We start from the raw sequence: 21,897 nt of genomic DNA on the forward strand, positions 1-21,897 counted from the left end.
ATGTGACATTTCTTATATGCAAGCACATAGAACTCTTTGGGATAGAAATGAAATCGTTCCAAGGATATACTTTCAAGATATTAAGAGAAATTTTATTGAGGGGGAAAAAGTTGAGAGGTTGTTGTGCTGAGCAGGAGAAGTGTTAGCACTTGGCATATCTACTTGAAGCACTTTGTTCCAACACCTGAGCTTGGCCACCCTATCTAGCAGTGTGTTCATCGTCCTCTTGATATTTTCAATATAACCATATTTCTAATTTGTTAAAACCTCATGTCTTCAATTGATTCACGCATAATTGATGTAACCATTATGCTAATTTGTTAAAACTTAGTCTTGTTGTATGTTTACTTCATTCCATTTTTAAGCATTTATTTAGCCATTCATGTCTTCAATTGATTCAGTATTGATGTAAACACAATTCCAATTTTCTTAAGACTTTATGAGAATCACAAAATGCATCCCTCGTTTATTCTTTCTTCTTCCTCTATTTTTGTCCTAAGGCTGCCTACGCACAATAGTTATAAGCATAAATAAAATAATACTGGCTTTGGAATCATGCTCATGTGAGCTGTATAGTGGAAGTTACAGTTTTAAAAGTAAGAGATGTCGTCTTTGTTAAAGTTGTTAGCATAAACAAAACAATGTTGGTTTTGGAAGTTATAGATTCTAAATATGATAATCGAACTCCTACCACCGCTTTTTCTCATACGATTCTGTTTGAACTTATATTAAACAACAGATTCCAGCTTGTGGATTGATTGGTGTCGTGATCTTCGAAAGAGCTCCTCTACCAAAAGCAGAAAGCGCTTCTGAGAGCTCTCCATGCCATCCTTAATCGCCTTTCTGGCTGCATCTCTCAGTTTTGCAGCTCTTGTCCTCATCTCCTCTGCAACTTCCCCGTCCATCAGCAGCCTAACTGCTCTCTCCACCTCCCCTCTGTCTATCTTGTTATCCTCGTCCGTCTTCAGCTGGATCCCTATCTTCCATTCATTGGCCGCCATATAGCAGTTGGTTACTTGATCGAACATCTGTGGCCACCCCAACAATGGTACCCCAGTGCAAATGCTCTCCAAGATCGAGTTCCAACCACAGTGCGACCAAAACCCACAAACCGCTGGATGTGCGAGCACTAAAACTTGAGGTGCCCAGCTGATAATTTGGCCTTGCTCTTTCGTTTCATCTGCAAAACCTTCCGGTAACGCTTCCAGGACGTTTGTTACATCTTCAATGAGTGAATCTGATCGTATTACCCAGAGAAAACGATGCTTGCTGGCGAGGAGGCCGAAAGCGATCTCTTGAATCTGTGTAATCGAGAATTTCGTCGCACTTCCGAAGGAAACGTACAAAACTGATGAATGTGGTTGGCTGTCCAACCACTGAGTGCAGTCGTCTTCCTTCCAGAAACTCGTTCCAGTTCTAATATCATAAGGATTCTCTTCGCCAAGGAAGGCAGACGGTATCAAAGGGCCCATGGGCTGGAATTTCGGAATGGCTTTGCAGACGTCAGGTTCCAGCTCCTCAACGGCGTTTCCGATCACCCAGAAAACCTCATCGAGGTTGCCAAACTGTTGGGCGATCATGGATTTGTACCACTTCAATTCGTTGACGCCAATGGGATTTCCGAAGGGGAGATAAGCAGGGTGCATCGGTGAAACACCAGCAAGACAAACGATGAGGTCCATTGGCTCTAATTTAGGGCCGAAACGCTTCACTGCATATCACACACAAGGACCCAACAATCATCTACTAAGTATGGAGAACTATAAGGCTGCAGAGTCCAGACGATGAAATCACAAGGTTATACCGGTGCGTTCGAATGGATCAAAACCGTTTGCAATGATATCATCGGAATGGCAATGAATGGTGAAACTGGTAGCAGACTGTGGCCAAAACAGGATTCGAGGGAGCTTGAGTTTGTTGGCAACGTCTCGCACACTTGGTAAGAAGCAATCACCGATGACGCAAGTGATGGGGAGGAGATCCTGGAGGACTGTCTCCAAAGCACCATCTAGCCTCTGGATGGCGGCTGCAATGTAAGGGCTGTTGAGATTTAAGTCGCAGTCATTGGGCACGCCGTCGGGGACGCCAATCAAACGGATGCGATTGAGCGAGGCACTAGAGGAATGGGTGTGCAGCTGGGATTGTGAGATACGAGAGATATAGTGATTGAGGGTGATTAAGGAGATGGAGACTCCATGAGCGGCAAGTTTCTTGGCGAGCTGCATCATGGGGTTGATATGGCCTTGGGCAGGGACGGGGAGGAGAACAGCGTGAGGCATTTCAGAGGCGGATGGAGCCATGGAGAAAACAAAAGAACCAGCTCTAGTCTTATATCGTTTGTGGTTAATGAAAGCCGGCTAAGTTCTTCGAACTTAGAAAAGAAACAAAGAGTTGCATTCTTGGTATGTTCTCCCTTCGATTTTGTCTTCTCCTCCCTCTACCTTTCCACCCAAAAATATGCCCCCCGCCCAGAGATGCACAAACCTCTCGAACAGCCCAATAAAATTCTGCAGGCCAAGCACCTCCTCATAAAATTCTGCAGGCCAAGCACCTCCTCAAAACTGTCGAACAGCCCAATAAAATTCTGCAGGCCAAGCACCTCCTCATAAAATTCTGCCGGCCAAGCACCTCCTCAGGACTTAGGAATTTTTGAAAACTATATCAAATGGATGTAAATTGTGTTTCTAGTCCCATTGATTCCATACTATGTCCACATATGTGTGCTTCTAGTGTGTTCTCTAGTCCTCTGCTTGCCTTGCACCTACTAAGGACTCGGGAATTTTCAAAAACTATATCAAATGGATGTAAATTGTGTTTCCAGTCCCACCGACTTTGTCTCCACTTGCATGTCTCTCTCTCTCTCTATATATATATATATGTGTGTGTGTGTGTGTGTGTGTGTGTGTGTGTGTGTGTGTGTGTGTATCACTTATTTCATTAATTTTAGACTTGCCAATGTACAAATTCGTTTTTACATATTCCTTTGGACTAGTTTTTGGATAAAATTTAAGAAAAAACCCACTCTTTAAAGCACAGATGAAAACATAAAAAGAAGCAAATTTTTAGAGATTTTGAAAGGAGATGAAATCAAAATTATAAAATTTAACATGACACTGATAAGTTACACCAAAAGGTAAGATTCCGTAGTTGTAAACTCTCGTAATATTAATAATGGTGTTAACGTTTACCTTCAAAAGTTACAATAAATAAACTATCATAATATTTATAATGGTGTTAACAAACACCTTCAAAAGTTACAATATTAAGCAAACTCTCATAATATTTATGATTGTGTTAACAAACACCAAAAGTTACAAACATTGTATTCAACAAATTTAAAATTTCTCGCTTCGTTTGGACTTTTTTTCTGAATTGGTCACCTCTGTTCAATATCACTTAGTAGACTCATAAATTGGGTATTTTCGGAACACTAGATGTGTAAGCTCCACATAATAAACCTAAAAATTTTCAAGGTTGTAAGTGGCGACCTCTACTCGATACATCATGGGTAAATTTGCAAAAAAATGGATCACCCCCTCACAAATATGGTCTGATAAAGCTGAAAATGTTGTGCACCTCCACTCAATATGAAATATATGGAAAGAGTTGGTTGAATTAAATATATGGGGGGTGTATACATACACCATTTGATTGTATGGGGAAAAGAGTTTGTCAAATTCAATATATAGGGGTGTATAGATACACCATTTGATTGAATACCATTTGTATAGATATACCATTTTTCAGGAACAAGGCATACAATATATTATCCTATGCTTCTAAATTTTGTTCAGAGTCATCAGATTCTGGTATTGCATTTTCACTTGATGGGTTAAGCCTAGCCAAATGATGTTTAATATGTGCAAGGCTAGGATCAAGAATTATGATACATTTTTCAACATCATAGCCATGCTTCTTTTTGTAACTTTGAGTCCTTGATTTCCAACAATGAATAATGCTACTCAGTTCCACCTCTGTCAAGCCCTCTTTATTTGGAATCCATTCACGTTTCTTTTGCAAGAATCCCTCATACATTTGTTTCACTGTGTATTTTTTGGGGAGACTTTTCAAAGGCTTTGGTTCATACCATAAAGCTGTGAATGTTCCCTTCTGATCCCTTGCTATATGAGCAACCTTTGCCACCCAAATTGGGCACCTTGTTCATCTAACTTTGAATCTGCATCCCTAACTGCAACAAACATACCTCTTCAATCTCATCAAATGGTACAAACTCTGGTAAAGGTTTATCCCCCTTCCTACCACAATATTTTTGAGGTAAAATGCATTGCTCAGCTTCTTCCTCATCTATTGCCATATTTGTATCCAATGTGGATCTCGGTGCCATAGCTTCTTCTGGCCAAAAAGATTCAGAGTATTCAATGCTCATTAAATTTTGTTGTTTTTGTAAAGATTTGACAATTGCCTTAACTGACTTGATTATCTCCCCATTCTGTATTGCTTGCTTAGGATATTTTTGCATCATACTTTGAAGTTGTTTAATAAACGCATCCAAGCCTTTCATTTCATCTACGTCAAGTGCTTTATTCTTTGCAAGAACAAATCTAGTTTCCTCCAATGGAGTTATTCTCTATAAAAAAGCATATGGCTCACTTGATAAAGGATCTCCATCCACTGAGTAGTGCTTCCATTGCATCACTAGATATTGTTATGCATGCTAAATTGGAAATAGTGTGGATTTGTGTGCCCTATTAATGCATCATCTCCCCCTTTGTGTGGATTTGTGTGCCCTATTAATGCATCATCTCCCCCTTTTAAATGTGGCTGTGAATGCCCTCCAATCTACCATTCTCTCCAAGACAGCCACTTTTGATTCCTCCTTTTGAGAGCCTCCAATTTTTTTCCCAATTCGAGACATCATATCCTCCAATGTCAAAATATCCCTTGACTTTAACTCACTAGAGATAACACTAAATATTTGATCTATATCTTCATGTGTATGATGACAAGAAGAAAACCAACTTCCACTTCTTCAAATATTTTCAAACCAACCAACATAGAGCATAAACCAAATATATATTTATTCTTGCTTTCTCTCCAGTAGTTATTGGCCTCTATATGCAAGGTGCGAGGTAAACATCCATGTGCATCTCTAACCTTCTGTATTGCTTTCATGATGGATGTTGCCACTTGGTTACTATCGTGTTCATGTAAGCAATCAATCCATACATCGCAAAAGAGTCAAAATCCATGCACTAATACTCCACACAAATGTGTTTTTAGTCCACGTTTACCCTCCAATGGTGGTGGGGTACATCTATACCTTGGTAATGTTGTTGTATTCTGATCCATGCCATCAATGGTAATACACATGGAGTTTTTGACATGCACAATAGCTTCCTCTCTCTAAGAGGCATGCTGCATACAACAATCTAACATCTTGCACATGAGTTAAATGGATTGTTTGCCATCTTATATATTTTTCGTGCTTGTGCTCACATTTACTATGTTCAATGGCATTTTTCAATTCATCACATGTCTTGGATTTGACATCCTTTGCTTTAATGGTGTCTTGACATGGAAAAACTGTCCACACCAAATTTTATACAAGATTGCCCTTGAAATCATGCTCTCTTCTCTATCTTGTAAATCTTTATTGATTGTTTCTAGCACATCCTTCTTTGTCATTCCCAAAGGAAGATGATGTTGGCATTCCATACTTCCATCCGGCATTGTTTGTGGAAGATGAGGTTGTGGTAATGCATGATCGTCAAGGATTTGCTTTAATGTTGCAAATGCATCTCTAGTGCTTTGTTTTCATTTAAGCTTATAGGCATTTCCATGAATTTTATGAACCACTTTGTCTTTTACCTTTGCCCAGATGATCCAATACGTACCATGTGATAGTCCGGTTAACCATTGATATCCTCGATTACATATAGATGTCCCATTAACCCTGGGTTTCAATTTGGGTTTATAGTGTCTTATCCTTGAGTCCTTATCACCTTGATGAAGAAAACAAGAAAACTCTTGAAGAAGAAAGTTATGTCTATTAGTCCCTGTTTTACTCCAAATGCTGATGCACATGGCTTCATAATCATCTTTTGCAACTTTTGTTATGCAAAGTTTCCTGCAACAAATGCACATAAGAGCCCTTTATATATTCTCCTCAAATAACATTACATGTCTCTTGGGTTTTCGAATTGGTTCCATGATTCGTCGCACATAAGGGACATTACATACTAGCCCTCTCATAGAGTCCATTTGCACCTCTTCATTAATGTCTAGGCCTAGGTGTGGCCCTAGACCCAAACCCTCTAGGTGTGACCCTAGACCCAAACCCTCTAGGCCTCATAGTATGCAAGCATCGTCCAGCCCTCTGGTTTCCTGCCTGACCATAACCACACCACACGGTTCTAGGATTATGGTGGCTAACGTAACATTCCCTTCCCCTAAAGAATGGTTTATGTCCTCAAAAACAAAATTGGGAAACCTCCTTTGGAGATTGCGTACCCTTTCCCGTATTGAACTCTCTTCAAATCTATCTTTCCACTTAACCAAACATTCTCGCCAGATAGTATGTCATGTTCTTTTTTCTTATTTATCTAAAATTCTTTCTGGTTCATGTGGTAAAGATGCAGGTTCAATGAGTTCAACTAGGACTTCACTTCCAATGAGATTATCATCATCTCCTAATTTTCTTTTAAGCCTTCTAAACTAGATGTACTCTACACCCCTCAGGTAAGGCTAATTTGTAAGAAAGTTCTCCAATCCTCTTAAGTATTGTGAATGGTCCACAATACCTAGGAGACAACTTCGGAAATTTACCTGATTTTAGAGATTCTGAAGATTTAGGTACTTTGAGGTAGAATTTCTCATTTACTTCAAACTCCAACCCTCTACGGTGGGGTTTTGCATAACTTCGTGCTCTATCTTGAGCTCTTCTTATGCTATCTTTAGATAACTTAAGCGTTTGATTCATATCTTCAAGAAAGTCTTTGGCTGCTTGTACATTCTCTTTTTCGAGTCCCATTGCCATTAGGGCTCGGTTGAAATCCATACATCATCATGAATGGACTAAAACCTGTAGCTGAATGTTTGGCACTGTTACATGCAAATTCTAATATGGGCAACTACTATTCCCAATTAGTTTGTTGTTTATTTACATATGCTCACATCATATCCCCAATGATCTGATTGACTCTTTTAGTTTGACCATCACTCTATGGATGATTCGCGGTGCTTATATTCAATGAAATTTCCAACCTCATAAATATAGCCCTCCAAAAATTGATGTTAAATTTACTATCCCGATCACTAACAATACCGGCTAGTAGCCCATACAATCTATCGATATGCTCCACAAATAGCCTAGCTAATTTTGGAGTTTTAACATCTTCATTGACAGGAATAAAATGAGCCATCTTGGTCAACCGATCCACAATTACCCACACAGAGTTGTGCCCCCTCTGTGTATATGCAGTAGGTAATTCCTCAATACGAGGCACTCACATATTTTGCCACATGTGGAGAATTATGCCACAATGCATCCAGCTCTTCAAATGATTCCATTCTAGCATCGATCCCTGATGCTTTCACCTCTGCCACAGAGCATCCTATGGACACAGTTTCCACGAGTAGTATAGATTAGTAGATCAGCCTTCATGACATTCTAGCATCGGCTCAATTATGCCGCATTGCACCACCCTTGGATCCAGTGATCACCACCTCTTTTGATTAACAGATCATTCCTCAGCATGAGGATACCTATGCATCAGTGTGGTCCTACCCCAGTGCAGTGGACATCATCAGGTTCAGCCATAGTGCAACTTGAAGAACTTCTGTGTTTTAGCATATGCACTTATGGCTATCGTATATAGTCCATACTTGACGCACATTCGTATATAGTCCATACTTGATGCACGTTAGTGGTTGGATCCAGTACTCCAAATCAGCCCCTACATTAGCATTCGGCATCGTATATGCCTCAGGGACACCTCATGTTTTTTTAGTGATATTTTAGGCTTCTAGGCCTTTATACTATTAGCTTCTTCTCAATGAGCCTACGACAAATGCTACATCCTATGTTGACAGATGTTTAGGCATGCACACATCAGACGATCTTCAGCTCATGAAAGTTGAGCATAGAGGTTTGTCAGGTTGCCATTTCTTGTCATTTGTACGGCCCTCTTCTTCAACAAAGCAATGTATCACAGCTATACCCTCTACCCTAGATTTTCAGCCCCTGGATCACTCTATCCACACAACTTTGGGGTCTTCTTTGACCCTGCATCATTTGACAAAGATTATAGTTCTACTGCAGCATACCTTACACATTGCTATCTAGTAGGTTGGTGTCACAACCTACCGAATCACATCTCCATCGCTACATCAACTATCCTCACGTTCAAATGCCTCTTTTATGAGCAGCTACACAGTCCAAGGTGACTTATGACATGTTCAGTGTTGACATTTTCAACACCCAACCATACACACAATTCTCAACGCAACCATCTTTCAATCGACCAATCTTTGATCTAGGTGGACTTCACTTTCTACATATTTCTTTCCTCTCCCTTTCCACATATCTTTTGGGTTTTATTCCCAAAGGTGAAGGATGACCCACAACTTAAGAGAGGGAAATGCATGATATGTACAAGATCATAAGTTGTACTCATTGTACATGCTTCCACTACGTAGTCATTGTGCTCACATACACACATACTACTCTGATTTCTTTTCAGCTTTCTTTTCAGTTTTGGATGCTATCATATGCACCAAACGAATCCACAAATAGGTCTTGTATATGCACCCTCTACTTACCCAGTGCAATTTTAGAGGGGGTGTTGAGGATGATGTAAATTGCACCATACCTCTAGGGCATTAGGGGCAAACCCTAACCCTAACCCTAAGTATATATTCATGTTATTGTTCGATACAACTTAGTGTTTAGTTAGTATCTTGTGTGCACTCCTCTCTCACCCTCTCTCACTTCTAGTATCAGTCCATCCTGGCATGCTCATCATTACAAAGCTCCATAAGCACATAAGTTTTGAATGTCCCCATGGTTTTTCTTTTGCATGCCCCATTGAGCTTTGTTGTCCACTTTTCTTCACATGGGAAGCATTGATTGCTTTTCCATATATCTCTACCTGGTGTCTTAAATGCACAGCCAATATGAAAACTCATATATAAAAACTTATCAGAAAATAGAAAATAGATATACAATGTTGCATCATTGTAAAGTCCTTTGTATGCTACTTGAGGGACCAAATCCATCTATAAAGTGACATCATTGTAAAGTCTTTTGTATGGTACTTGAGGGACCAAATCCATTTGCCAACTAAGAATGATAGGAGGGTCTTTGCAGCAGATAAAGCTCCATTAAAGGCTGGCATCGCTTAAAGATAAAGACCTACATGGCCCTGTCTAGAAGCCTCACATTAGCTCTCCATTGGACAAGTGCTATTGTCAACCCATTCGGCTATGTCATTGAAGAAACAAACATGGAGGGAAATCTTTGAGCCTAACATGTGTGTGAACACATACCAGGTCTATCTTGTCTCTCTTCGAGTATCAGGTTGGCAATGTTTTTTTGGGGACTACTAGTCCATGCTTTCTAACTTTTAAAAATCAATATTCATCCTTTGGCTAGATTCCATTGGGACTCATGGTCTCATCCTTAGATCTTGAGTAGCTAGTCTCTATGTTTACATCCTCATGAAGGAAATCTGCTACTTGCCTTTGATCCAGTTGGACTAGAAGTCTTGGGAGAGAGGTCCAAAACCATCTCTGAATAGAAAACGGTGGTGGCCTTGTACTTCATAGTAGACAAGACATCTAAAATAGAACTGCTTTTTGGATTCAACCTCTTGGAAGTCACATAGTGAAAATGTAACACTCTCAAGGGTGCCCACTGCTCATTTGGTATCAATGCATAATTAGTGAGAAGAAATATGGAACTTCCTAATCAAGATCCCCAAGGCATGGGGGAGGTGGATCCATAATAGCTAAGCTTCAAGGGAATATCGCTAGGTGGTAACCAAGACTTGTACTTGTGTAGTGATAGAAGATCCTCTCAAATGACCTAGTTTGCCTCATGATAAGTGAGCAAAACAGAGAGGGCCCTGAGACTATACACAAAAAGTGGCAATCTGTCCACGTTATGTCCAAAAGCCTTGCCAATCTTTTGCATGCTTGATCATACCAACATCTTTAACTTCCATCGGATGCTAGTGTTCATGGATGCAAATAGAGCTAGCTGACGTAACGGAATCGGCCTAAGGTCATGGAACCAATTTTTTTTACTTGGTTGAAGGTATGTGATCACCCATACTACGTCTACCTGAAGAGGAAAGACTCTCACCTCTATAAAGAGAATATGATGTGGAATTGAGGCATATTGCTTTGTAGATCGTCCATGTAACTAGTAAGACCTAGAGCCTCTCTACTTGAGCCCAATCTATCTCTAATAGGTTGTGACACTAGTAGAGACTACCATATATACTAGTTGGGTAGACCAAAGAGTCAAAAAGAAGAGACTTAGTTCTAGAAATCCTAGAAATGGGAGTGAAAGCATTGCTACTTGAGCACCCAAAACCCTTGTTTATTTGACTTGTATAGCTGGTCTCATGAGACTTAGTTCTAGAAATCCTAGAAATGGGAGTGAAAGCATTGCTACTTGAGCACCCAAAACCCTTGTTTATTTGACTTGTATAGCTGGTCTCATTGAAGATCGGATCTAAGAACAACGCTACCAAATATTAATAATATGCAACATTCAGCACCAGTGTGCTTGATCAATAGGGCGGGCCTGTGACTATCCCTAGTCCTCCATGCTCCCCTCCCCCCTGGACCCCTCTCCCTCTCCACGCCCTTCCCCTCCTTCTAAGCTCCCCCCACCCCCTCCTACCCCCCTCACCACTCTTGCTATGGTCATCCTCACCACCCACCCCCCTCCACTCGCCTCCCCCTCCTCCCTCCTCCCTGCCCTCCCTCCCTCTCCATAGAAGCTACTTCAACCTCCCCCCCCTCCCACCTTGTATTGGACCTGCCTCGACTCCCCTGCCAATAGGCAAAGGCAAGACCGTGTCCCCCTCTTCTTCCTCAGCTCACCGTCCTGTCCTCCTCGCTTCTCAACCCTCCCATTCTTGGTGGGATTCAGAAGGAAGGGGCTCGTTCTCCTGGTCAACAGCTCCCGAACTCCAACCTGGGTGCCCTCTTTTGAGGGACTTTTGGAGATTGGGACCCTAGAATCACCTAGAGATCCCGAACTCTTACCCTCTACCACTGGAGATGACACTCATGATCTTGTAGCCTCACAAAGGGGGTTCAATCAGTGTGATGGGCTCCCAAATGCATCCAGTTTGGAAATTCCAGTTCGCCTCCATAGGGTTGGAGAAGTAGACCCCATTGGTGTTTGATGCTATGATGGGGTATCAAATCTCACGCATGACGGACAATTGAATGGGTCCATAGGGACTAGATCTTTGGCACGCCCATGGTGCTATAGTGAATTTCCAGTTGAGCTTCACGTGGGAGAAGCCGATCTATGGATTGATCGTAGGGGTTATGAGATTGCCGCCTGAGGCAAGGATAGATTAGGCACACTACTGGCCACTCGAGAATGTGCTGAAATGTTCGGAGTGGATGTCTCCTTCATGTTGCAGTGGGCACGGAAGATTGGCATTAAGCCGATGTCCACCCTGGTACGCCGATGCACGGACACTAACTACTCATCCTCCAAACCCCCCTCAAAGTCACAAAAAATAGTTTTTTTGGAGTAGAAACTCACTCATAGAAGAGCCTTGTTTCTTGATTCTGTAGGATAAGGAGATTCAGCTCGGTATTGCAGAGATTTGGCAGTAGCCAGAGTCAATACCCTATGAGGGCTAGGCTTCATGGGCGACAGATATGGTTTAGAGGAGCAGTGAGGTGTTGCAATCTCACACCCTTAGACGGAGGAGGGCTCTTCAGGAGCACGAACGTGCACTGCGACAAGACCTCGCCTCCATAGAGAGGCTCAAGGAATAGGACCCAAGATCCCAGTGACTTAGGGATAGATACGAGAGTGTACGCCTTGAGCTCCAAGACACGGGGGTTCAGCGGGTTGAGTTTTCCTACCACTCCACCCGAGCCCACTGGGTTCAACAAGGGGATAGGATGGCGAAGCATTTTTTTCAAACCACCTAACCTTGATTGACATGCACATAGCTACAACGATTAGGAGATCTGCAAAGCATCTTGCACACTAATCCACTAGAGATTTTAGAGCTGACCACGGATTTCTACAACCAACTCTTTCAGGTAGAGAGGGTGACTCTAGCTTGCCTTGAGGAGCTCTGGGAAGCCCTCAAGGCCTTACCGACCTAAAAGTGTCTTGGCAAAGATGGCTTGACTCTAGCCTTCTTTCGCAACTTTTAGGAGATCATTGCCACCCCTTTTCACTCAACCTGCCAGGAGATCTTTGACACGGCTTCCCTTCCTCAGTCCCTTAACAGGGGGTGGATTTGTTTGATCCCAAAAGGGGGAGATAGGTCAGACATCCAGCAGTGGAGACCGGTCACCCTGCTGGACACCGCATACAAGATCCTTGCTACCGTATTGAGTTTGCGGTTGCGGCCTCATCTCACTGACATCATCCATGATACACAGCATGGATTTGTACAGGAGCGCTGCATCCTAGATAACATTTTCATGTTCTGGGAGGCAATGGATTGGACTAGGGAGGAGTCATAGCCTTTGGCCATCCTTCTCTTTGATTTTGAGAAGGCTTATGACAGGCTGGAGTGGTCTAACTTGGAGGGCACTATGCAGAGGTTGGGTTTCTCAGACATATGGATTACATAGGCAATGCCTTTTCTCTCTCACTTGGTACACTAGGGCTGCCCCCAAACTCCTTTCCTTTTCCTTTTTGTGGCAGAAGCATTGGGGATCGCAGGTGGCGGGCCTCATAGGGTAGAGGCTTCCAATCAGATAGCAGGAGTTGTTAGATTCCAAGTTTGCAGATGACACAACCTTGTATGTAGAGGGCACCACAGTGATCTTGGAGAGAGTTCGAGGAGACCTGGCTATATATTGTGAGGCCTCAAGGGCACGGATCAACTGGACAAAATGCTTCAGCTTCTTCACATGCTCTAAGGAGACACAGGAGATAAGAGAGTGGGGGAGTGCCTTTGGCTTCCACTAGATACCGTGGGGCAAGACAGCGAGATACCTCGGGTCCCAGGTAGGTATTGATATTACCGCAGAGCAACAGATTGTCCCTGCTGTTGAGAGTGGTGGGTGGAAGCTTCTCTACTAGAGCTCAACCAATCTCTCCCTAACGGGCCATGCCTTCATAGCAAACCAGGTCCTTGCCACGGCCGGATACATTGCCTCCTACTAGTGCTTTCACAGAGGGTGCATTAGATAGCTCCGACATCTGGTTCGAAATTTCCTTTGGGCAGAATCCGACAGCACGAGGAACATCAGAGCCTGGGTCGCTTGGCAAATAGTGATCATGCCACAGGCATTGGGAGGCTTGGGTATCATTGATCCGGAGATGCAAAGTAGAGCCCTCTTGGGCAAGTTGATTGTGTGCAGCCTCACCCTTGGTGAAGAGCTTAGGAAGCTCCTTTTACAAAGAGGGCTTCTCAGGAACATCCCACACACTGGAGGGCAATGGCAACAGTCACACATATGGATCTTCTCAAAGGCTCCCCTTATGGGGAAGGGTTCCCCCATGATGATGAGCCTACATAGGGTTTGGCAGAGATTAGTAGGGAGCCTCATCCGTGCTCAACCCCTTTGCAAAGAGGAGTTTGAGCGTCAACCTCTCATTTGGCACCTAGAGATCAGGGATCAGGATGGGCACATGCTCGAATAGCAGACTCACATTGGATGGGCACAGTGGGACAGTGGCTCGGCTTGTTGGTTTGCAGATGGAATAGATTACAGAAGGCACATGCAAGGCTTGGAGCCATAGCGCATATGCAAGGGACAAGGCAGCAGATAAGGGATGTTGACTTAGCCATCTTTGAGCCTTGGTGGGAGGGACTCTGCATATGGATATGCATCAGATGGTTGGGTCAATTCTCTCGGACTAGGGTCCCCTTGAGGATAATGATCCAACGAGCTATCAAGCAGCTTGGTTTCTTCCATGTAGGGTCTAGAGGCCTACTTCAGGCACTCACTAAGAAAGACCCAAAGCTGGACGGGAGTATGGATGGGATTCATTGGCAGATGATCAGAGTTGTTGGCCGATTGGGGAAGGAGTGGCACATCGATCCCCCCAGCATCCTAGAGCAGGATGCCCCCAGATGGAGCCTCTGGCTTTGGAAAGGTAGGCCCCTGAAGGCGGTCCAGTGAGATTCGAGGTTGTGGTTTTGGCCTTCCAGGCTCGGCCTCGGATAGACGAGGCGCGGAGCCTCTGGCTTTGGAAAGGTAGGCCCCTAAAGGCGGTCAAGTGAGATCCGAGGTTGTGGTTTTAGCCTTCCAAGCTCGGCCTCGGGTAGACGAGGCACCCTTTTTTTCCTATACCACTCGGATTGGCAGTAGGCTTCAGGTGGACTCTTCCACATGGACATCTTCGAGGGAGAGACATTGAGTGGCCTAGAGGGTGCCCTAGGAGGCCCATTCCAAGTTTTGGATGCGCCTATGGTCCAGTTTGCGACCGAGGAAGATTGGCTGGCCGCCCATGAAGGCTTGCCCATAGTTTCGTGGTTGGAGTAGATGTGGGTGGAGGGGCAGCGTCACTGCCACTCTACTGGAGTTCTCGAGACGATCCCTCACTACCTTTGGACCTGTCGTAGCGGAGTGAGGATCTAGATGGGAGCTCTCAGGAGTATGACCCGCATGCAAAGCCTTCAAAGGGACTACACCTGGGGCATGGTAGCCTAGTTGACTGAGAGAGGTCACGCGTTCCAGATTGATGAGGTCTCTCCAACTTACTGGATACAGAGTTAGAGCATTCAGAGCATAGAGCTCCATGAGACGGTCCCTCTCGATAGCCCGGATCCTCATTCCCCTCCGAAGGAAAGTATGTGGGAGGTAGTAGCCAGTCTCACGACGTGGAACATTTGGGTTCCTTGATGTAGTCTAGTGGTAGGTGAGCATCCGGTTACACCCTCGGCTACCTTGGTCGCCATATGGCAAGATAAGATTTACACGCAATGCTCCACCTTGGAGGGTGGGACCCCAGGCTCTAGGGCAACTGTCGCGCGACGATGTTTCTGCAAGGCTTGAGTTTTCTACATATTCACTCCACAAGGGATTCGTTGGTTGTATAGTCTCCCCACCTAGCTATTAGCCCCTGTACTAGAGATTCCCTAGGCAATGAGCTAGCTTTCTTTGGAACAGGCTGATTTTCTTCTTTCAGCCTTGATCAGTTTTTTCCATACTCAGCACCTTTGGAGCTCTGTTTTGTATGAAGCTTTTCAAGCATTAATAGAAGTTTCCTTTCTTTGCAAAAAAAAAAAGTGGTCACACTTGGGAGAAAATCAAATGCATTCCCAGAGGCCCCTGTAACGCGTCTGCAAGTGCTAGAGGTTAGCGAGCTGCAATGGGAAAAATCATGTGTAGGTGAGTTTAATACCCCATAGCATGTGCTGTGACATGTAAAGACAATTGTCAAGATGATTGCTACAGTTATGCTAAGGTTCACAATTTTCAGGTTCATTGTTACTGCTGCTGATCCTTCTAAGTGTGCTCTTTATGCTTTAAAAATCAGATAGGTAGCTAGACAAAAAAACAATAAGATTGTTCGAATCGAAGAATAGACACATATCTAGACAAATACATGTGTTGGGAACAAGCCTAAACATATCGTTGTTGACAAGCAAAACACGTGCAGCCTTAGACCCACAACAGTCCCTGCAAGGTTATCACGCACTCCATCATGCATAGCAAAGGCTAGCTACAGTGTCACAAAGTGAATCCATTTTAATATCATTGGTTCCCTATTTCTTGATGAGTTTTATTTAGGCCAAATCTATGAAGAGAGAAAAGACAACACTTGCCCCATCAAAACAGCTAAAGTAACCTCTTTTTATTTTTGAACTGGCAATAGAGAAAGGACTTAGGTTCTCATTCATTAATATCGCTCAATCTCTGCATGCCTTGAAGCACTCAAAAATTTCTTCCAAAATTAAGCCATAAAGATTTGTGCACAAACGCTCACTATTGAATTAAAAATAGGCTCTTCAATACAAATTATAATTGAATAAGTTGCATACCAATTTGCTAAAATGATTTGCCTGCACAAAAAGAATGCAATTAAATACTAATGTTCTATGCCACTCCTTGCAGAACAAGATTCTGTGCAAAGATATACCTTGTTCAAGGCATTTAGACTCAATTTTTTATATGGACATTCCGCTTAACTCTTTCTGGAATGAGTATCCAGTGTCAAAAATAGACTTTGTTCAAGCAACTTGTGTTCCTGAATAGCTTCTGAATAGCCCCTTTAATCATGCTTGAGAAACTTCTTGAAGTGACTGGAAAAATTGTAGAAAGAAAGGCCACCTAATAGGATGACTGTGCCAAACAAAAAGGTTGGAGGGAGGGAAGCTGGGACCCCAACATATGGGAGAGGTAGCGTGAAGACGTAAATTGAAAGCGGCACTGCAAAAGCAAAAAAAAAAGGCATTATGCACAGTTCCATTCATGTAATATGGGAGTGAAAACAAGATATTTCAGATAATATGGATGAATTTATATCTAATGTAAGCTAGGATATACCCGTTGGATGGACAAAATGATAGAGCGGCAATGGCCTTTATAGCTACCTACATCCACCTCACCATACCAAGGACTACACAAAAAGTATCAACACAAGATCTTTATACACACAGCATGCCACTCTTGCAGTCACTAGGCATCTCCCTCTTCATAGAATTCAATATGCGTTATGCTTTCAGGGATATCTTAGGGAATAGCTACTCCTTCCCATCTTCATCATCTAACTTCAGTATAACTGACCAATAAGATTCATGTTCCGCTCACAACACTATTTCTCCATTAAAGCCTTCATATGAGAAACTCTCTACCTCTGGACCAAACTAAATTGACAAATACATTTCAACGTATTGACCCTTCTTAGAATCTGAAGCTCAAGATCTCCGAAGGATCAGTAGCTGTGTGGGCTTCTGATGAATGTTTTTACACCGGCACCCAAAGCATATGTCCAACACAAGAAAACATCAGACATTTACACGTGAGTCATCATTCCCAACATGCAAGCTGTAATCAGCCATCCTAAACCAGCCATCAACACACAGACATAAGGATCCCAAGATAATAAACAAGTGCTCAACATAAAAGCCTCAGGTCTTCAATTTGCCATCATCTTTGCACCTGTAGTTTATCTCCATATACTCATCAAATGCATTTCAACACTCTCAACCAAGTCATTCTATGGTCAGCCAAGCACTCTATTTCTGCCCAGAAAGTATCCCAACATAAGAGAGCATTCTTCAGTGATCAAAAGGAATGAACAGCCACCCGATTGGCACAGTAAGTTCAGCCACAAACTGTCAGCTTCTTCCTTAGGTTTTTCTTCTTTCCTTTCCCGACAGGTTCCAAATGTAAGCTTTGCTACAGCAGATTGTTCAGCTCTTCTGCCAACTCCACACCAAAATCTCCGAAACAGTTCTGATTTTTGCTATTTCCAGCAAGTTCATAGGCACCCAACACCTCTACAGACTCCCACAAACATAAACACAGCATCAGCCCTCAACCTACTGATAAAATCCATCTACTGGGCCACTTTTCTGGGAAAAAAACAGCTCCAAACCTCTGTATATGAAATCACCTATTTCAAGATAGCAAAACCAGCTTGCCAATGCTCAAGATTGGGAACAGTCCATCCTCTATGCACTGCCAGATCATCAAATTTCCAACTAGACATCTCTATGGCACATTCTCTCTGCTTCTCACACTGAAAGCAGTCAAAATTCAGCTCCAAATCTCACCCAAAACAGGTCGCCTACCTCCAAGCTACCTCTTGGGCACATAATTCAGCCATAAATGAAATCAACTATCCCAGAGTCTTTTCAGTCATCAGATTCAGCCTCCTGTGAAGTCGCCCACCTCCTCTACACACAAAGACATAAAATAACAGCAACTTCCCGTGATGGAAATGCATCAGCTGATCAGAACTCATTGCCCACAGCCTCCATTCAGCAAATTCAGCAACCTCTACTCGGAATCTGCTCTCCAAGCAACTATTTTCAGAAGCCACAGACAGTCTGAAATTACGCAAGCCTTTCTTGGTACAGCTTCCAAACAACAAGGTTTCCCTTCACAAACAGTCGCTCTTCTTGGAGGCTACAATTGAAGACGTTCAGCTGCTACTTGTCGCCAAGAATTAGCTCAAAAAACTTTTGAGAACAAGTCGACTAGGGTCTCCATTATCTCGATTTCTGACACGCCCTCCCTCTTCTACAGCTCACGCTGTTCACATATCCTCTCCCACAAGCAGCTACGGCTCCTCAATCTCTGATCTCTAGTCTCTTATGAGCTTCCTCTCGTTTTTTTGCTCCCCTCCTCCAACAGCTCCCTTCCTTTTTCATTCTCCCTCCATCTCCTCCTTGTCTGCGGTCCTCCCATACTCCATAGTCGTCCTCTCCTTCAGCATAGCAAACACAAAATCCCCAAACTCCCGTGAGGCAACGGCTCCTCTTCCAGACTCCTTCAGCTCTCAACAAGGAACTCTTGCTGTGGGATGCTAGCAAGGTGCTCCTACGGTCTCTCCGTTCCTCACAGAGCTCATCCCTCCTCACACATCACGCCCTGCAGCTCCCCGTTCTTCTCCCTTCCTCCTCTCCGTAGTTACGTGTGTCCCCCTTCCCCTCTCTTCGAAGACGATCTTCCAGCCGCCTTCTCCACGTACTTTGCCACTACTCGCTCCAAAAGATTCAACTCGCCATCACGTAGCCTACTATTGCATGCATGGATTATCTTACTTCAAAAGAAGCCACGTCATCCATGCTTTTTACTCCTCTCAAAGGTTTTCTTGAACCTTAGGTCCATTAATCCCCAACCTTAGGCTTTAAGCACACCCTTGTACACAACCTAAACCTTCAGTGCTTGATTGCCACATATAACCAAAGCCCTCAAACTAGGATATGAATGCTCACATGACTTACAAATCGGGAACCACTCATGACAAGATAACATAACACAGGATAACCATAAAAGACATGTCATCCCTCACCAATTACTCTGAAGTGCCTGATGCCCCCCCACTGCTTTCCATCATCTCCCAGACGTCTCTGTAGAAGTATCTACCATCTGTACATCTATGTAGAGTCTTTATGAGAGTATCCATAGCTCATTCCCTCCATCAACGAGCTATGTACATAGCTATGCACCTATCCATCAGCATGCAATAAGTGGAAAAAATATTTACGTTTTTTATCAACACATCTCTAGCAACCCCTTTCTTCAGCTGTGAAATTCATGTCTAGCAGTGAGCCAAAAAGAGATGACAGATCCAAATTTTTTTCTTCTTCACTTTGCACTGACTTCCATTGATTTTGCCACTTCTCATTATCTTCATGATCCTCTTCTTTCAGTGCTACCATCAACCGTGCAAAGTATCTCTTCAACCGGACACCATTGACTCTCTTTTTATGTTTTTTACCATCTAAATCAGTCAATTGATAAGTTCCATTTCAAATTTTTTCTCTACTCTCTATGGGCCTTCCCACTTGGTTTGAAATGCAGTATGAAATGTACTATCCAGTTTGCTATTGTATCTGAGAACCAAGTCTCCATCTTCGATCTCTTTTTTCTTGATTTTTGCATTTTCTAATTCTTGCCTCCGCATTTGCACTCTGGCATAATGCTCAAAAGCCAAATCCCTATCTAACTGCATTACCTGCAGTGCTAGTAATCTCTCCCTGTAACTGTCTACAGGCTCATATCCTTCTTCAACTAAAAATTTCAAAGCTGGTATCTCTATATCCAATGGCAGAATTGCTTCTTTCCCATATACCAAATGAAATGGAGAGAATTGCGTGCTATGCTTCACTGCTACCCTGTATGCCCACAAAACTCTATTCATCTCCAAATCCCAGTTTTTGGTGTGGCTTCCAGTCATCTTAGTCATCATCAACTTGAAATCCCCATTAAAATTCTCATTCAATCCATTGCACTAAGGGTAGTATGGGATGATATACTTGTGATTTATATTCAGCTTGCTGCATAAATAATCTGTGACTTCTCCTCTGAATCCAGGACCACTATCTGAAAGTAGCTCCAAGGGAATCCCAAATCTGCAGCATATGTGTTCATATATGGAATCAGCAACCTCTTTGCTATCCACTCTCTTTACTGCCTTCACCTCTGCCCATTTTGATAAATACTCCACTGCAGTTAACATATAACCTTTCCCTCTGGCAGTTCTGGGTAGAGGACCAACTGCATCTATCCCCCATCTTTCAAAATTATCATAAACCAACATAATATTTCTTGGCTCCATTTTAAGAATTCTTTTTCCCATCCTCTAACATTCATGGCAGGATTTGCACCAATGCTGTACATCCTTTTGTATTGAAGGCCACACATAACCCTCCAGAAGTATTTTCTACAGTGTAATCTTAAAAGCATAGTGTCCTCCACAAGCTCATTCATGACTGGATGACAGTATATAATATATTTCTTCTCTCCAGGGCACTCTTCTCAAGATTTGATCAGCTCCTCTCATGTAAAGCTCATCATCAATCATCATATACTGTCTGCTCTTCCGTATGAAGTGATATTTCTGATTCTTCTTAAGCTCTTGAGGTAGATGTCCAGTAAGTAAGAAATCCACTATTTGAGCCAGGAATTCTCTCCCTCTGTACAGTGGATCTTCAAGCTTTGCTATCATTGGATCTTGGTCACTCATCTCCTGAGCCAATTCATGTGCCATTTGATTATCCTCCCTTCGCACATGCTGGATATTCCATGCTGTAAATTGTTGAAGCAGTCTTTTTACTTTGGCTAGATACCCTCTCAACCTCGGGTTTCTTGCTTGCCAACTTCCTAAAACCTGCTTTACAACAAGTAGAGAATCTCCCTTGATCATTATCTTCTGAATCTTCAACTTAAGTGCAACCAGAAACCCCTCATATAATGCTGCATACTCTGCCTCATTATTACTTCCGGCTTCCAAATGGACTCCCTCCTTCTCAATCAGCTTGCTCTCTGAATCAGTAATCACATATCCTCCATTAGCTTGATGTAAACTCTTCCTGTATGAGCCATCAAAATGCAAGATAGATGCTCCTAGCATGATAGCATGCTCCTCTTTATCTATTTTCTTCTCTACTTCCTTTACCAAAATGGGACCCTCTTCGTATGTTAATAGATCTGCCAGTGTGGCTCTGGAAGTGCTCTCCACCAAAAATTAGAAAGTATATTCTTGTAGCTCAACTAACCATTTCATCATGCTTCGAGAAAGTGTTGAATTATTAACAAGCTGAGGCAATAAAGGGTAGCAAGTCAAAATCACAAATGGCTTTGAGATCAGATATGCCCTGAACTTCCTAAGCATACACCAAGCTTAACAGAATCAGCTCTGCCTCCGTATATCTCCTCTCTGCTTCTGTTTTGACTCTGCTTGCATAATACACAGGCCTCATATAACGGGACTCCTCCCCTTTCTGTAATAAAATGGCTCCCACAACATCAGGTCCAAATGAAGGGTTCACATAAAAGGTCTGAGAGAAATCTGGAGCTTTCACACAAGCAATCTCTCCCAACACTTCCTTCACTCTATTGAACACTGCTTCACAATCCTCACTCCATTGTAGAGGTTCTTCTTTCATAGCTTGTTGCAAAGGATACAACAGCTGAGAGACTAAATGTATGAATCTTGTCATATACTTCACTTTTTGCACAAAAGTCTGCAACTGTTTTGATGTAGAGGGAGCTGGAAGTAAGATAAGGGCTTTCACCTTCTCTGGATCAGGC

The 21,897-nt window shown here is 42.9% G+C and overlaps 2 protein-coding genes across 2 annotated transcripts in view; both read right to left on the minus strand.

Moving 5' to 3' along the window:
• Nucleotides 1–728: 728 nt before the first annotated feature.
• On the minus strand, nucleotides 729–2,300 carry LOC147901758 (UDP-glycosyltransferase 86A1-like). Its single transcript, XM_087374365.1, has 2 exons — nucleotides 1,805–2,300; nucleotides 729–1,711 (listed from the first exon to the last, which is right to left on the minus strand). Exons 1-2 carry the CDS (start codon nucleotides 2,298–2,300, stop codon nucleotides 729–731), a joined length of 1,479 nt encoding a protein of 492 aa, XP_087230491.1.
• Nucleotides 2,301–16,136: 13,836 nt separating this feature from the next.
• CLT2 (CRT (chloroquine-resistance transporter)-like transporter 2) overlaps nucleotides 16,137–21,897 on the minus strand; it is a 95,717-nt gene continuing 89,956 nt past the window's right edge. Inside the window, exon 10 of the mRNA XM_087374694.1 lies at nucleotides 16,137–16,560. Within this exon, the coding sequence (XP_087230820.1) occupies nucleotides 16,403–16,560 (158 nt within the window). The 3' untranslated portion in view covers nucleotides 16,137–16,402. The remainder of the gene's footprint in view (nucleotides 16,561–21,897) is intronic.

Source organism: Dipteris shenzhenensis, chromosome 5, assembly GCF_047967505.1.
Source record: "Dipteris shenzhenensis isolate YYH24624 ecotype China chromosome 5, Dip_SZ_1.0, whole genome shotgun sequence".
In the NCBI taxonomy this organism is placed as follows: domain Eukaryota; kingdom Viridiplantae; phylum Streptophyta; class Polypodiopsida; order Gleicheniales; family Dipteridaceae; genus Dipteris; species Dipteris shenzhenensis.